Consider the following 18608-nt stretch of genomic DNA (forward strand, 5'->3'; position numbering starts at 1 on the left):
AAAAAAAAAAAAAAACAGGTAAATATGCAGTATCTGGGGATAGGTCACTAAAACAAAAATGGTAGAGAAGGAGAATAATGAAGAAAGAAAACAAACTAGCAAACAGAAAAGAGAAAAAAAAAAAGCAAAAAGAAAAACCCCAACTACTTGTAACAGGGTAATCACGAAAGAAGAAAAAAAAAAAGGTGTAAACTAAGACCTTCTCAGTCATTTAGTGCTGGTCCAGAGAGTTCTTGGGGTTACTGGAAAGCAGAACCTCTTCTTAAGCCCTTGGAATCTGGTAGAGCATTGTCTCTTTAGGTTGTCTCTAGGTGCTGGTTATGTGTTGATTTGTTTTGTCTTGGTTTTATCGTTTACTATTTTGAAAAGGTAAAGCTGGTGTGTTTTATCTTAATATTGATTCAGGTGTGTTGGTTCGATCTGCTCTTTTCTTTGTGATGGTAGAATCACTGTATAGTGTGGATATGTGTTTCTGTTTCTTGTGCAGAGGGTTTAGAGTTAGAAGTGTGAGGTTTTATGGTAATTGGCTGATTATGGTTTTCTTCTGTTGAATGAGTGAAGTTATTGGCAGAGAAGGTAGGAGCAGAAGAAGGAAAGCTTGGTGTTGTTAGGGTTGGTTTCTAGGGCTTTAAGCTAGGTATTATTGATGACGTATTTGTTTGCAAGATTGCGGCTCAACCTCAGGAAAAATTCCTCTTGTTAGACGGTCACAAATTTCTGCCAATTTCAGGCACACTCAAAGACTCTGCCTCCACGGCCCTACAGCGCCAAAGCACGGCTCCAGGGCAAAATTCACGGGAGCACGCTCAGCTGTGGTTTTTCTGCTCTCGGTGCACCTGTCTGCCCACGGTGGTAATGTAATCCCACCCGACCAGAAATGGTTGGCTGTGGAGTTTGTCTGCGATACCTCCCACCTGTGGTGCCAAAGATGCATGCAATTTTGGGTGTGTTGGACTCGTGGGAGTACCTGAGCAGGCTGTTACTTACGACGTATTTATTTGCAAGAGCGCGGCTCAATCTCAGGAAAGATTCCTATTATTAGAGGGTTACAAATTTCCGCCAATTTCACGCACACTCAAAGCCCCTGCCTCCGCGGCCTCACAGCACCAAAGCATGGCTCCCTGGCAGAATTCACGGGAGCACGCTCAGCTGTGGTTTTTCTGCTCTCCGTGCCCCTTCTGCCTGCTGTGGTAATGCAATCCTGCCCGCCTGGCAATGGTCGGCTCCGGAGTTTGTCTGCGATACCGCCCATCTACAGTGCCAAAGATGTGTGCAATTTTAGCTGTGGTGGAGTCTGGGGAGTACCTGCCAGTGACCTGCAGTTCCGATAACCGTGCCAAAGAAAAGCATGGTGTCTCCCAGTCTGACCCAAACCCGCTCTGTAATCTGCTGGGAGGGAAGGGAGTTAGCCTTTCTGCTGCACCAGTGAGATCTGCACCTGAGTCTCAGCAATGGTGTCCGTGTCTGGCTACACCCTCACCACCCAAATTACGGACAGAGTTAGCCACTGGAGACAGGTCTTTGCTGCTGCCTGCTGGAATATTGTATTGGTCGCTGGTAAGCTGCTATAAGTGACCTCGTTCTTGGCTCAGGGATCTCAGGCGGCCGCCTCCACCAGGCAGACAGTGACTGCTCCAGAAAGGTTTCCAATGGTCTCTCTTGGGTGCCCGTTCATCTTCCGGCAGTAGTTCTTTCCTAAAAAATCTCCCTGTGCCTTTCCTCCAATTCTGCTCTTCTCTGTTAGGTGCAGTCTGATTCAGTGAGCTGTTCAGAGCGCCAAAAATCTCAATTCAAACTGTTGCATCTAGTTCTTGAAATTCTTAGATGCCAGAGGGAAAAATAAATGTGGTGCTCACTGGTGAGACTCCATTTTGAATCTCCTCATTGAAGTTTCTTAAAGCTATTGAATAGCCATCTCAGGCATTCCTTTGCCTGGAGTTGTACTGAAGATATGGGCTGGGAAGTTCATTATAACTGTTTCTTAAATCTTTGTTTTCTTTCCCCTGTGAAGGACTAGCCAGAGCCAAGTCAGTTCCCACAAAGACCTACTCAAATGAAGTTGTCACGCTGTGGTACCGACCACCTGATGTGCTGCTTGGTTCCTCAGAGTACTCAACACAGATTGACATGTGGTAAATATGTGCAGATGCTGTTACCATGTGCAGTTCTGAAAGGATGGTAGCTGTGAAATGTGGGGCATGCTACTAGATTAAGGAGGTATTATTTTATGGAGTATAAGTGATGATTAAGAGTTCTAGTGTGGGAACAAGATCACTTTGGTTTAAATACTAAATCTATGGTAATAGTAATTTAAAACAAACTTATTTTTTTTTATCACCATTTAATATTCACCAAAATCCATGTGCTATAAATTGATGTAAAAATAATTATCCCGATATTTTCCAAAATATATATATGTTAGTGGCCATCTTTTTCATGTACCACTTTGATCATGACACTCCTCTACTCATATACTTTGTTGTTTCTTCATTTATTACCTGTAGAACAAGCTACACTTCCTGTTGTACTTGAAGTTCTCCATAAGATGTCACTAAACTACCCTTTCTAACTTAATTCAGACTATTCCTTAACACAGATATTCCCTGTTAGCCAAATGGACTTCTCACTGTTGTTCAAACATAACCCATTCTTTCCCACCATTGCTCTTTTGTTTACACCACTCCACTTATCTGGAGTGCCTGCTCTGCTCTTCAGACTGTGCCTAGGAACTTTCAAAATACGTGTATTCACATAGTTCCTAGAAGACAGTATCTGTTCACTTGGCCTCTATCCCTTTCTCTTCCTTCTCTTACACATACCCATCCTGTACTAATATTCTTTTTCTGCTTCCTACGCAACAAGTCTTGTATTGTTTGCATCTCTCGATCCCTGATGCCCACTACATTACTCCAGGCCGATATCATCTCCTGAATTATCATGACGGTCTCTTCAGATAGCTTCCTCCTTTCTGGCTTGCCCCTTTCCATTCTGTCAACCATATTATAGCTGATAGAAGGATTCAATGAGACGATAATTAAAGCACTTAAAGAATAGTTCTATCACATAGTAAGCATTTAGTCATTATTATGTGTTGTTAATGTCATTCTCCAAGGATCATGCAGAGAGCTGAACATTTTAAGTAGGAAAAATAGATCTAGCAATATGAAAGTTGAAACAAATAGGGTAAATGCTGACAATTTAGTTTTAGTTGTTGTGAAAAATATCTGCAGGAGGTTTTACTAGCAGCCTAGTACAAAATTCTCCAAAGAGGCAGTCTTACAGAAGAGGTTCTTGGACTTCATATTATGTAAATAGATTGCTCATCCCCTTTTTTTCCCCCCATGGTATATTTTAAAGGGGTGTTGGTTGCATTTTCTTTGAAATGGCTTCTGGAAGACCTCTATTTCCAGGATCAACTGTGGAAGATGAACTGCACTTAATTTTTCGACTGCTAGGTAACAGAAAACACCTTTTCCCAGTGATTTTCGTACTGAGATGTAAATAACTTATTAATAGGAATTATAGTTAGCATCATTACAAAGATTGATCCTTCTAGGTAACTTCTCCTTTTCATTTACTGAAGTCCACTTTTACAGTAAAGATTTTATAGAAAAATACTATTGAGAATTGAAATATTTCCAGCTTCAGTATCAACTAGATGGAAAATCATCCTCCTTTTTATGGCATCATTACATAGTACAGTAAAATCCATATATGGTTACTATTTCTGTCATTCCAAATTCAATTGAAATAGTTAAGTCATCTAGTAAATGTAAATTATTCTCTAAGATAACTTTGTTAGTTACTACAGTCTATTTATACGCATCTCCTTATATAAAATTTTTATGTATACAAATGTGTGTGTGTTTGTTTTTAAATTCAGGAACTCCATCTCAGGAAACTTGGCCAGGTGTTTCTTCAAATGATGAGTTCAAGAACTACAACTTTCCAAAATATAAACCACAACCTCTTATTAACCATGCACCTAGGTATTTTTCTGTTTGTTTGTTTGTTTCCCTTTAAGTTAAGGGGGTGAAAACCTACAGAGTTCTTTTCAATATCTTGAAGCATTAGCCAAAGCAGGATTGAGAAAACAATACATATAATGTACACCCAGACTTCTCAAATATTTTAGGGTGCTAAATTTAATTGAAAATCCTTTTCTCTGTGTCAGATTAATTTTTAAATTCAGTGATCATGAATCACCAAAGTATGAAAATAGAATTTGCTGTAAATAAAATGAATATAAATGTATGCATTGGAATTGGAGAGTTTGTGTAGATACTCTTTCCAGAAAGAAAACTGATTGATGCTTTTTTTTTCAATATCATGAAGACCTTGGGGAAATTTCTGGTTTGCTTTCTACAAATTGACTTTACAACTTAAAAAGTGTTACAAGTAAAATTATGATGCTGACACAAGGCCTGTCAGTATTTTTGTCAGTGTTAATGGTACAGTTTGTATTTGAAGAAAATAAACTCTTTCTGACCCCTGAGCAAAATTTAGTCTACTAAATATTGATGTTAACCAGTCAAAGTGTTTTCTAGTATCTACTCCCAGATGACTCTATTAGCATTTGAGTCAGAACATTTTTACTTATGGAATGTAATACATTTTCAGTAAGTAACATAGAAGAACTTGCCCTTTTGACTACATTGTTCCAAAAAAGTTAAGAAGGCACCAAGATACCAAATAAGGCATGCTCTGTTTTAATCAGAAGCCATTCACATTGCTCACAACATGACACACTTGGTATACTTTCCTTTATTCTCAAACTAGGGAAGAACAGGAAACAGTTCTGACACCAAAACCATTTTAAAAGTATTTATGTGAATTGATATTGTAACTATAGCAACTAACATCATTCTAGCTAGATTTCTTTAGGAAGAATAAGATCATGTGCTGGCCTTTTTTTGTCTATCTCCCCCACGGAGCATAAATCCTACTTCTGTGATTTATATATTGCTTGCTGTTTGTAATGTTCAGTGTAGAAGGCTGAAGCTCTTCTTTGAAGCAGACTCTTCCCTGACCTCAGCACCTAGCTTGTCTGTGCCCAGGGAGCTCTGGGTGTGTGCCAGAATGCAAACTGCAGGGGACTGTTAGAGTCTGCAGATTATATGGGATGCAGCATCTGCAGTACCTGCTGAGAGCACTCGGGGGAAAAGAGTTCTTTAGTCATCATGCCAGTGAAAGGTAGTGCGAGATAGAATGTACGATTTCTGATTAAGAGGTTATCTCATTAAAGTAATCCCTAATGCCAAGACTCCTTATTATGTTAATTTTAGCACTAATTATCTGTTATAAAAGTTACTTTGTTTTGGGACAAAATGGTGATTTTAAAAATTCTATAATTTTAGTAACCTAATTTGCTCTTGAATATTGAAAACTTGAAGCCCAATTTTTTATGGTTTATTCTTAAATAAGTAACAAGATACATTTTTAATGATAAAATCTCAGTCTATTTGAAGGCAACAGAAATGGCTATTTTAGGATACTTAAATTTAGTAGATTAAAATACTTGTAAAATAGTTTAAAAGATTTCTTTTAGCTAAGATAAAAGGGAAGGAATTGCCACTTGCTTTTTGTTGTTTCTAGGTTAGACTCTGAAGGAATTGAGTTGATAACAAAATTTCTTCAGGTAAGTTGCATCTTATTTTGTAATTGTTACTCATCTGTGAAACAGGGTCAGTAAAATACCCCTCACAAATTTGTGACAATTAAATAATATTATTTATAGTAAGATCTAGCATGCTAAAGGCATATGCTTTTTTCTTAATGTTCATCATGACCTAGAGGAGTCTGATGTGGTCACCTGCTGATACTGATCAATTATATCAAGGCCATGTTCTCTGTCTTTTCCATATACTTACAGGCTGCTGCACCTCCAAGTACCTTTCATATCTTCATTCAAATCAGGAAGGAGAGGGGAGAGTAACAGTGGTGTTGGTCACATTGATCCTCTTTTATCCACAAGGCTTCTCTCTAAGTCTCATTGGCTAGAATGTAATTGTTAGATATTGGGAATTGGGGAGCACAATTGTCATAATTAGCCTCGTCTTAGAATAGTCATGATTCCTGATCATTCTGTTGGAGTTGGAAGCCTTTGTTGTTGTTGTTAGTTGCCACTGAGTCTGTTCCAACTCATGACAACCCCTGTGTGCAGAGAAGAAGGGCTCCATGAGGTTTTCAAGGCTGTGATCTTTCAGCAGCAGATAGCCAGGCCTCTCTTCTGGGCACCAGTGGATGGATTCAGACCACCAACCTTTTGCTAGTAGTTGAGCATTTAACCATTTGCACTACCCAGGAACTTCAGGAGGCACTTATAACTTGAAGTATCTAGATTACATTATCAGGGAAAAAAAGAGAGACATGGATATTGGATAGATACTTAATGTCAGCTGTAAAGGTATTACGGAACCATTGTGGTGCAATAAAAAGGAGCCCTGGTGGTGCTGTGGTTAAAGCATTGGGCTCCTAACCAAAAGATTGGTGGTTTGAAACCACCACCACTCCATGGGAGAAAGGTAAGGCAGTCTGCTTCTGTAAAGATTTACAGTCTTGGAAACCCTATGGGGTAGTTCTTCTTTACCCTATAGGGTCACTGTGCATCAGGATCAACTTGATGGCAGTGGATTTTGTTTTATTTTGTTGGTGTGTGGTTAAACCCTCAGCTACTATCTGAAAGATAAGTGGTTCAAACCACCAGCAGCTCTGTGGGAGAAAAGACTTGATCTTCTCTCTTAAAAGAGTACAGCCTAGGAAACCCTGTGGGGCAGACCCTGTTATACAGGGTCACTTTGAGTCGGAATTGACTTGACGGCATACAGTAACAACAACATAAAGCTGTTGATTGGGTATATTTCCACCAGTCCTTCGGTTTAGGTAAAGAAAAGTAACACCAGTGATCATGTATTTTAATTTTTTATCTCTTCAGAAAATGTAAGGAAGCTAAAATTTAATTAAGATCAAGCATTAACTTGGAAATTTGGAACTCAGATATAATTACTGCTACTTACTCTCAGTAGCAACTCAAGTTGGAGTGTATCTGGAGTATTCCAAATTGGTGCTTGAAAGGTAGTCATCACATTAAATAATCAAGACTATAAAAAAGCAGTAGCTCTGAATGCTAATTTGACCTTTTCCCCCCTTTTTATACTAATTAGAGGAAAAATCGATGACATAATTCTTTGTCTTTTTGCAGTACGAATCTAAGAAAAGGGTTTCAGCAGAAGAGGCCATGAAACACGTGTATTTTCGAAGTCTGGGGCCAAGAATACATGCTTTATCTGAAAGTAAGAATTTCTCAAGTTTCCCCCATACACACTTTATTTTCATTTATTCAGAATTGGGGAATGGGGTGGATTAGGGATTTAGGGAGAGATAATTGATGAGTTTTAATCTTAAGTTCTTAGTCTTTCCTGTAATTTGATCAGAATTTTTTGAAGGGATATGTATGTTTTATTTGCTTATGTTTTAATTTATTCCTTGTCACACTGAGCACATTGCTACTGCTCTGTAAGAAATCGGTAGCACTTAGCACATAGTCATTAATCTTACTGGAACTAAGCTGAAAAATGCTGTCTGATTATGATGATACACATTGTCACTATGCCCAGTCTACCTTTGATTCAGAGTTGTTCATAAAAGTGTATTTCTGGTGAAATACAACCAAAATATTAGATTTCTTGTGTGTGTGTGTGTAAGATAGAAAGATTTTCCTTTATTGTGGTTACTTTACCCTCAGAGAGTGGTGAACACTGTCAGTCACTAACATGGCACATTTCCCATGCCTATGGTGACTGATTTTAGCTTTGACTTTATTTTTTTAAAATCATTGTTACCCCAGTGTTTTATTTTAAAGTGGATTTAAATGACTGGAAAATTAGGAGACTGAGAACTGAGCTGCCCAAAATTTCATTAATTTCCCATTCACATTTACTAGACAATATTGATTTATCAAAGTTTATGTAGCAATTAGTGGTGCAGTTAATTGGAAATCAAGAATAAGTAAGACTTTCATTTAGAATTACTGGATTTTTTTTTTTTTCATTTTATGAAAGCCTACCTCTCAGAGATTGGAAATTTTTAAAGATATTTACATTTCATTTTTAATTTCAATTTGAGCAAGGCAGTTATTGTTGTATTAATATATTCCTTGTTTCTTTTTGAAACTCTGAAGATAGTTTGAGGGTCTAATCCCATCATGAGGAGAAAGAGATAAAGGACAGTGTGTATAAGAACTGAGCAATGCATTTTGATTAGATTTCTCAGTCCTGGTCAGTTCTAGAAGACAGACACACTTGCAGTGTGTCATAACGTAGAATAAGGGAAAGAAAGGTTCTAAAAGTAGATTATTTTCTTGTTAAAACATTGGGACAAAAAGGAAAATATTTAAGCAGCATATAAGCTTGTAAATACAAATGTTTCACATTGGATCAATATACATACTTTTCAAAAATTTTGTCTGCAATTTATGTTTGTTTTAATAATACTAGACCTTTGCCTAATAATTTTTGTCTATACATTTTAGGTGTTTCAATATTCAGTTTGAAAGAAATTCAGTTGCAAAAGGACCCGGGTTTTCGAAATTCTTCTTATCCAGAGACAGGTGTGTTTGTCATAAACCATTTCACGTGTCGATCATGAATTTTTGCATGGAACCAAGCTTTTGGTTTATAAATTGGTCAGTAAAATTATTGATGTAAAAACCAATGTACAGTGCATTCCACAACTATGTATGTTTAGCATTGCACATACTCACTTTTCTGTATGATGTGGGCAGCTCAGTAAATCTTCAGAGAGAAATCTGACTCAGTCAAGTCAGGGATCCTGAAAGCTGCAGATGGCACAAAGACCTTTTACAAGTGACCTGGCTTGATCACTGAACACGCCATCCCTGGTACCTGAGGCAGAAGACACATCTTGTGCTTCCCTAGTCATCAGGTTCATCACTTCGAAGCATAGAAGCTGTAGACTGACCCATCAACAAAAGGGTCATTTAAAGCAGTGCTGATGGCTCTTACCGTGGAATATTAGCTTTTGCTGGTGGGAACATTAGCTTCCTAGAGTCACCAAATACTGTATGTGGGATAAAACTGAACCTTGAACTGCCTCATGAAATGACTTTATATTTTAGGACATGGGAAGAACAGAAGACAGAGCATGCTCTTTTAAGTCTGATAACATGGTTTCAAGCCCAGCCCCACAGCCTTTCTTATCAATCAAGGACTTGGATCTGAAGGCAGTTATTTCTTTTGGTGGACTTGGAATCTCTGTTTGTCTACACTGTCCTCTTCACAGTGGAGTCTTTTTATTTCATACCTACAGATTGTTTTTATATTTGTTGTCACAGTGTGACAATTTTTTTGTACAGTTGGTTTTAAGGTCTTCTCTGCCATTAGAGCCAGTAGGTTACAGCTGTTCATGTAACTGTAGCTGCAATTTTTGTGCAGGACTGAGAAACACAGTGCATTATTTATTGTGGAATCATTGCTGCTAAATAACTGCTGTCTGTTTATTTAACACAACAGTTGAAAGCCTGGAGAAGTTGCAGTGGCTTTATTATATGTGAATGCATCTGTTTCTCCTCACAAATTGTTTTACTGCTGCATTTTTTGTTTGTTTTTATAATTAAACTGCAGTGTTTCCTGGAATGTAAATTTAGCTTTGCTTAACAGTAAAATAAGTGAGCTGTCTTGAACACTCTCATGTTCACGCTATATAGTTTCCTGTTGAACATTGGCAAATAGAGTAGCTAAGAGATTGATAAGCACATTATGTTTAGGAAAGCATGTGATGCAGAAGTCGATTCAAGCGAGTGAATACCGGACATCTTGGGGATCTCACATTCAACACCAGTAATTAAAGCACCACAATTTAAAATTTTTATCTATTCTTCATTTTAGAAATTGTTGTTTGTAGGGCCATTGAGTTGGTTCTGATCACAGTGACCTTATGATGTAAACAGAACGAAACCCTGCCCGGTCCTGTGCCGTCCTCACAGTCGTTGCTGTGTTGGAGCCCATCTCGTTGAGGGTCTTCTTTTTTCACTGACCCTCATCTGTACCAAGCATGGTGTCTTTCTCCAGGGACTGGTCTCCTGATAACATGTGCAAAATACATGAGACAGAGTCTCGCCATCCTCACGTCTAAGGAACATTCTGATTATACTTCCAAGACAGATCTGTCTGTTCTTCTGGCAGTCCATGGTATGTTCAATATTCTTCACCAACACAGTAATTCAAAGGTATCAATTCTGCTTCGGTCTTCCTTATTCATTGTCAAGCTTTTGCATGCATATGAGGCAATTGAAGATACCATGGCTGGGTAGGTGCACCTTAGTCCTCAAAGTGACATCTTTGCTTTTTAACACTTTAAAGAGGTCTTTTGTAGCAGATTTGCCTGAGCAGTAGGTCGTTTAATTTCTTGACTGCTGCATCGGTGGGCCTTGATTGTGAATCCACATAAAATGAAATCCTTGACAACTTCAATCTTTTCTCCATTTATCATGATACTGCTTATCAGTCCAGTCGTGAGGATTTTTGTATTCCTTATGTTATGGTGTAATCCATACTGAAGGCTGAAGTCTTTGATCTTCATCAATAAGTGCTTCAAGTCGTCTCTACTTTCAGCAAGCAAGGTTGTGTCATCTGCATATCACAGGTTATTAATGAAGCTTCCTCCAATCCTGATGCCGCATTCTTCACATAGTCCAGCTTGTCAGATTTTTTAGATTTTAGAAATATCTACTGCATATTACTGGATATTTGTATACTAATACACTTAACTAATTTTACATTGTGCTTTAATTCACTTAAAACTAAACCAAACAAGTCCAGCAAAACATGAAAGGTCTTGCTCTTATTTCTTTGTTTTTAATACATTTCTTTTATTAGGAAGGATATTTCCTTGGGCAACGATGTATTTCATTTAAGAGCTCTGTGTATTTGTTTGTATGTTTTAATAACATTCACTTGGAATCAACTGAAAGCCGTACTGTGTCTTTGAAATGAGCCATGATAAACTACAGTAAGAAAAACGAGAACTTAAACAGTTGTTTTAAGGATTGTAGGTATTATCTGATTACCAGAGATAGGAAATATTACAGTTTTGATTTTGCATCTTTTTGAACATCATAACCACACCTTGGTGTTACTAACAGTGTTTTAAGCATTTGTGTTCACTTTTAAGGACTATTTGTTTAGTGTATCTTACAGACTATAAATCTTAATTGGTATATTTTGAATTGGTAATGTAAATTTTTGGCTTATATATCATGAAAATAGTCATAACTTAATTTTTTTTTCCTGACATTCACTGTAAAACATTCAGGGGTCCCACCATTTCTGTTCAGGAAATCTTGTAGTTTATTATTGTTATTTAACAGTGTTAAGTGAATTTTTGTATATTTCATCTTAACTTTATTTGTGAATAGTGATTGTGGCATGTTTGGGGGTGTTATTTTAATATTTCATGATTCTGAAATTTAGATTTTTAAAAAGGAATTTTCTGGAAGAAACAGATTCATGTGTGATGGTAAATATTGGACCACTACTGGTTTTCACATTTGTAAATTGGTTTTATGTTAAACCTGTAGCCTAACAAACTGCTGTTATTTCTAACTGACAGACATGTATTAATATTGTACTTTGAAAGTTATAAATATGTGGAAATTCCTCCATTTTGTTTTGAAATTTGCAATAACAAAATCTCCATGTTGTTAAAATCTGGTTTTGTTGAGTCACAGGTCTTTTGGGGAAGAAGGCTGTGCAGAGTGGGATCATTTATTTTTATTGATCTCATTCTTAAATAATGAAGTCTCATTGTGCCAATAGTAATACCTAATTATATTTGTGATAGCCTTCTGTTTTATTTCTCTGCTCTGATTTTATAGGATGGCAGTCTTAGTTATAAAGTACTAGATTGATCATGTGTCTGTGTGTGTGTGTGTGTGTGTGTGTGGTTGATTTGTTACCAATTTGACATAGTTATCTGTAAGTTTGATTCTTGCGTATATCTAGTTGTTGTTGTTGTTGTTATGTGCCATTGAGTCAGACTTGACTCATAGCAACCCCTCCTTGGCTTTCTGAGGCGGTATCACTACAGAAGTAGATTGCCCGACCCTCCTGCTGAGGAGTGACTGGTGGGTTTGAACCGCCCGCCTTCTGGTTGGCAGTCATTGCCTTAGGCACTACACTACTAGAGCTCCGGATTCTGCTTCCTGGGAAGTCTTAGGAATGCTTCTTCATTTTATTGAAGAGTTTAGTAAGCAGACAAACGTTTTGCATGTAGTAAAGAGAACTGAACCTCAGAAGTTTTGAACCTTGAACAGTTAGATTTTATCTTAAACTGACAGGGTTCCTAAAGGTGACTTTTTTTGTTTTCTTTCCATATGGTGGTGTTAACACACATTAAATGCATCAGTCAAGGTGTTTAGAGGTGGCTGTCTTCTATTTGGTGCTTTTAGTAGCTTAGGTTTGAAAGACCACTTATTAACATGTTAAAATAACCTATCTTATGCACTCAGGGCCATTGAACGATTTACCCCCAAATATAATCCCTTTGAATATATTATTATTAATGTCAGTGGTTTTATTTTGTTTTTCAACATTCTAATCTAGTTTCTTAAAGCAATTATTTCTCTCTTTTAAATTGACAAGTTAATTTATATCAAAATGTTAAATGAAAACACCAACTTTTGAGCAGGCTGCTGGGGAATTTGCACACTTCTCTTTGCTCCACACTTGAAATCTCCAAAGATTTCAATATATTACTTGAGAACCAAGGAAAAGCTACTGTTTTCCCCTCTTGTTCAGTCCAAAACTAGGGCTTATTATATAATATTAAAATATTCTGGCTTTAAATAACTCACTCACTGCTATCAAGTTAGTCCCAACTCAGTGACCCCTCCTTGGGTTTCCGAGGCAGCATCTCTACAGAAGTAGATTGCCCAGTCTTCCTTCTGAGGAGTGGCTGGTGGGTTTGAACTGCCAGCCTTCTGATTAGCAGTCAAATGCCTTAGCAGGGATTTAGCTACCGTTAGGAGCTCTGGTAGCATAGTGCCTAAAGCACTTGACTGCTATCAGAAGGCTGGCGGTTCAAACCCACCAGCCACTCCTCAGAAGGAAGGTTGGGTAGTCTACTTCCGTAGTGATAATGCCTCAGAAACCCAAGGAGGGGTCGTTATGAGTCTGGGCCGAGTCGATGGCACATAACAACAACAACAGTCCTAGCTGAAGTTAGTAATCACTGACCCAGAAAAGACCAGTGAAGTCACCAATTTTCTATTAAAAGATTAAAACAAGTGTAACCAAGTAACTGAATATAAAGATACTTTAATTAGAAAATAACATAAAATTTTAATCTCAGATGGGAAACACTCCTCATTGGTGGCTTCTCCCCATGAGAAGTGGGGGAATTCAGCTTACTGGAAAAAATGAGCACATCTTGGTGATTACCACTTTAGTTCAGAGCCTGAGAACTAAGCCTCTATTGAGCAGAGTGGTGTGAGGGCTAGCTGTGCGTGTGTGAGGAGGGAACAGAGGGAGAAAAAACACACAGACTGTGAGTAGGAATTACAATGGCTGCTCACTTTCTTCCACCTGAGTCCCTACTGCCGTAGTGATGCAGAGATACCTGAGACAGATCATGAAGGTGAGCATGAAGAAGGAGCCAATGACCATCTGGATGATGACAGCACTTTTTATGTGAGGAAAACTTAGCATCTACCACCAACAGTCTTGTGTGCTTAAAAGAGGATGGTTGCAGTGGGCTTTGGTTCTGGCATGGAATTTCAGTGAGTATAGCCTGGGGACTTGGGCAGCAAACTCTTTTAGAGTTCTTAGAGTTCTAGTAAAAATATGGCTGCAAAAGCTTTAGCCATTTCTCCAGCTGCACTGACAATGGTTCCACATTTTAGAGCCAGAATAGCTCATAGGCATTATCCTCTTCATGTTGTCATTTCCTCAGCTATGGATGTGTGAGGCTGAGGTGGTCAAGTGATGAAAGGCCTGAGGCGTTGTTGTGGGCCATGTAGCTCATTTCTAGATGGGGTGCATATACTCTTTTTTTTAAAAAAAGAAATCAGCAAAACATTGTTTTCAGAACCCAATTCTGTCATTGTGTTTTTCACAGAGTCGGTCTCTCAACCCCTTCATGACTTCTGGTGATTTAGAAGTTCCCTCCTCTGCTTTGAATGTAGAATTAGACTTTCTTGCTACCAGTTTCTAAGAAGTCCTGGTAGCACAAACGGTTAAGTGCTTGGCTGCTAACCAGAAGGTTGGCAGTTTGAACCTACCAGACACACCATAGGAGAAAGATGTGGCAATCTGCTTTCATAAAGATTCTGCAGCCTTAGAAAGCCTAGGGGCAGTTCTACTTTGTCTTGTAGGGTTGCTATGAGTTGGAATTGACTCAGCGGCAACTTGTATGAGGCTACTGGTTTCTACATTTCTGTCTCATCTGATGATGACCTATAAGGCTTTGTGCTCAGTGTGGGTAAATTAACCATACTGATCTTTGAGTTCCTCATATGCATTCTGTCTTACCTGAACCTGAAATCTGAAATTTCCTTTCTTCTGCTGAGAGCACTCTTTTCTTCTGTCTTCCTTTTCTTTGCTACTCTTAATCTTCAGGTCTCAATTTAATTAATATTTCTTCCAGAAAGCCTTCCTTGACCCACTTTCCACACCCCAACTATACCACCAGGCTGGGTTAGATAACCTGTTATTTGACTGCCTTTGTACTTGTTGACTGAATTAAAACACACATGCATGAAGCAGTCCGAGTGATAAGTAATCCTTATCAGTTATGTAATACTGAAGTGGACTTGTCTCTTTTCTCTGAATGAACTACTGACAGATACAGCAATCAAAATTTGGTGTTAAAAAAGAACTTTTTCTTCCTAGCAGGCTAAAATGGTGACTCTTTAGAAACTTGTGAACCAACCTACAGTCAAACAGTTCTGTGCACGTACACACACACACACACACACACAGTGGGGGGAGTGGAACTAGGAATAAAGTTAGTCCTGGAGAATTTAAGTGGGGCCAGCTCTACAATGATTGAAAATCTGCTGTTCCAGAAAATGTTAGTGGCAAACAATGTATTTTGAGATTTATATGTACTATGTGCCAGTTTAAATTCTTTTAAGCTGTTATAGGTTAAGATCAGGGCCTCTAGAATCAAAGTGTTGGGTTTGTAACCTGGCTAGTGCTGTGATCTTTTGAAGTTACTTGACCACTGTGGGCCTCAATTTCCTTGTCTAAAATGGGATATATAATAGGGTTGTTGGGAAGACTGAATAAAGTAATCCATGTAATATACATAGAACAATGCTTTGTATATAGTAAGCAGTTTTTTAAAAAATGGTTGCTGTTATTAACTGAAATTATGGCACCTAATGATGAAATAAGCACTGGTAGTAATGCTGGTTAAATACTCAGCTGTTAACAGAAGGTTGGCGATTCAAACTCACCAGCCACACCACAGGATAAAGACGTGGCAGTCTGTTTCCTTAAAGAGCCTCGGAAACTCTGCGGGACAGTTGTACTCTGGTTTGTTCTGTAGGGTTGCTGTGAGTCGGCACTGACTCACCAGCGATGGGTTTTGGGTTTAGTGATGAAGTAGTGAATAAAAATGGGTCTCAGAGAGCTGACTCATCTCAGAGTGGGTAATTGGACATAGTGTATTCTTCAATGCCAATCCTGAAGGTTGTTGTTATGTGCCATCGAGTCGGACCTGACTCATAGTGACCCCCCTTGGGTTTCCAAGGCAGTATCACTACGGAAGTAGGTTGCCCCATCTTACTTCCTTCCGAGGAGTGGCTGGTGGGTTTGAACCACTAGCCTTCTGGTTAGCAGTCAAGTGCTTTAGGCACTATGCCACCAGAGCTTCATCCTGAAGGTAGGGATATATAATCCAGATAACCACCAAAGAGTGTGTGGGCATGGGGGAGAGATGCCTGTGAACACTGAAGTGTAAAAGGACATTTTATCACTGGCTTAGTTGAACTCATGTACAAAAAGGTCTTCTTACCTTCTTGAGAACAGGGACCAGGTTTCCATTCCCCAAATTCAAAATGGTATCTGGAAAGTAGTTGGTTTTCAAATGTTTCTTCAAAAAATGCCCACCACTACCTGCAAATATGGTATACTACTGTATGCTGCTCTAGGTTTTCCATGATCTTCTGGGACATGAATTCTGAAGCTGAGCATTTTGTTTCAGGACCTCCAGTAATCTCTTTGCTTCTTCCCTCCCACATATACACGCACATGCGTGCACGCAAACACACACACACACACACATTCATACATACCTCCCTATATCAAACTAGAGATGAAAAGAGCATTGAGCTCATCCATGACAACCATAGCCAGGTCACCCTGGAGGTGGTGAGACCATTTTGGGTAATAACCTTTATCACATTCAACAAAGTGGCCAAAAGAATAAATGGTAATTTGGTTTTTCCCTTCTCACTGCCTCCATCTTAGTATAGAGCGACTGATAAAACTTAAAATTTAAAAGATCAGGAAGCTAGTTTACAAATCCATTCCCTTCTGCCCAAGTCACTCTCAATAATTACATTTCTTAGATCTCTTTGTGTAAAGATTATCTACATGCTTTGATAGGCCATATTTAAGGGTAGATGACTCCTTTTCTAACTTGTGCCCTGTGTGGGAAAATGAATTTGCATTATCCCAAGTAAATTAAAAGGAACCAATCCACTGGATCCTTAAGCCTTTTAATCACAAAGTATTTATTGAACAAAAATAACAATAAAAATGATACATATGAAAGTGAGTAGAGATTTGCAGTCATAGAAAAGATGATGTGTACAAAGAGACCAATGTTCAGATTACAGTTTATAAAACTTTAGCCAAAACAGTTTAACACTGATCAAGTAGACATATAAAAAGAAAAAAGAGAAAGTTATTTAATGTTTTTTTTGGAACCTATTTTCTGACTAAAAGACTTCCATTAAAAAAAAAGAACGGGCAGAGATAACAGGGTTATAATTCAATACCTCCAGTTCTCCATCAAAAATTATATATTTCCATTTCTAATAAATGTACAGAGTATACATTTATTCACAGTATTTGGAGAAAGAATAAACAATCAGATTTATAGTCATTTGAGTATTTCCAGTCAGCATTTGCATTTAAAAATGATACGGAAAGTATTTTTGGAGGAGATTATTATACAATAACTTTGTAGCTTCTGTCAAAGAATCTTACATTTTAGATGTGTTCTTTTATCTGGAAAAAAAAAAAAAATGCTGTATATCGCCCTGATTTTTCTTCCTAACATACAGTTTCAGGCCAATCTTACCTATAGCTAGGCACCAGAAACAGAACTAGACTGATCAACAACCATTCTTCTAGCCTCAATTAGTACAGCCCAGCTTTTCCTGTGCACACGTCTTCATCTGTAAACAGGTGGTTGAAATTATTCTCGAAGGCCTCTTCTAGCTCTAACATTTTGTGTGTGGTGAATATTAGTTCCCTGGACCCACGTCTTTTATTTTAGCATAGAATTACCCTGAGCCTCTGAGGGGGTGACAGTAGTGTCTGTGAATGCTGGAAATGGTCCCATTATATAGTCAAAGATGCATATTAGACCTTTTGGATGTTTTCCCTCAGTAAAGACTACATAGTCCCTCACACACAGATGTTCATTTCCAATGGAAAATACTAGACTCTGCACACATTATAACAAAATTTTAGTTTGAAAATTCAATCATTTAGCCACATTTCAAATTGGCTTATATTACTTGTAGTTAGTTAAGGATTTTACATAACCTAATCTTGAAATTAGGTGTCCCTGGTTGGTGCAGATAATTAACACACTCAGCTGCTAACAGGAAGGTTGGAACTTTGATTCTACCCTGAAGTGCCTTGGAATAAATGCATGCAATCTACTTCTGAAAAAAATCAGCCTTTGAAAACCCAGTGGATCCCCGTTCTACTCTGACACACATGCGGTTTCCATGGTCAGAGGCAACTCGATGGCAAGTGGTTGGTGTAATTTTGAATTTAAAGCTCTGGGCACTTTCCAGCTTTCTTACATTAAACCTTCCTGCTTCATGTACAGAACAATGCCTTTAGAGAGTAGGGCCTGCCGATTTTCTGAAGGATGAGAAATTGTTTCTAATATCACTTACTTGACTGCAGAATATGCCAAAATGTTATATAATCAATCAGCCAGTTTAGTTCCACAAGGTTCCTGAAGAATTTTCTTTTCAAAATCAGATTTCCTTCATCTCCACCATAAATTTAATAATAAATACATAAAGCAGAGTGTCCTACCTTGATGTTTTCAATTTCCACAAACCCAGACCAAACCCACTGCCATCAAGTTGATTCCAAATCACAGTGACCATCCATGACAGAGCAGAACTGCCCCACAGGGTTTTCAAGGCTGCAAATCTTTATGGACACAGATTGCCTCATCTTTCTCCTGTGGAGCTGGTGGGCTCAAACCACCAACCTTTCTGGTAGCAGTCGAATGCCTTGGCCACTGCACCACCAGAACTTCTTAATTTCCACAAGCGATATCTATACACCTGGAGGAACTCAATGTTAAATTGGTAGCTGATGTTGGAAAGTTGT

General features: G+C 38.2%; 1 protein-coding gene across 1 annotated transcript in view; it reads left to right on the forward strand.

Moving 5' to 3' along the window:
* CDK17 (cyclin dependent kinase 17) overlaps positions 1-9174 on the forward strand; it is a 47175-nt gene extending 38001 nt beyond the window's left edge. Inside the window, exons 10-16 of the mRNA XM_007949756.2 lie at positions 2012-2132; positions 3358-3455; positions 3884-3989; positions 5596-5638; positions 7202-7292; positions 8531-8608; positions 9137-9174. Of these exons, the coding sequence (XP_007947947.1) occupies positions 2012-2132; positions 3358-3455; positions 3884-3989; positions 5596-5638; positions 7202-7292; positions 8531-8608; positions 9137-9174 (575 nt within the window). The remainder of the gene's footprint in view (positions 1-2011; positions 2133-3357; positions 3456-3883; positions 3990-5595; positions 5639-7201; positions 7293-8530; positions 8609-9136) is intronic.
* The last annotated feature ends 9434 nt before the right edge of the window (positions 9175-18608 follow it).

This window comes from Orycteropus afer, unplaced genomic scaffold (assembly GCF_000298275.1).
Source record: "Orycteropus afer afer isolate SDZICR_OR568_19922 unplaced genomic scaffold, OryAfe1.0 scaffold00253, whole genome shotgun sequence".
NCBI classification, from domain to species: domain Eukaryota; kingdom Metazoa; phylum Chordata; class Mammalia; order Tubulidentata; family Orycteropodidae; genus Orycteropus; species Orycteropus afer.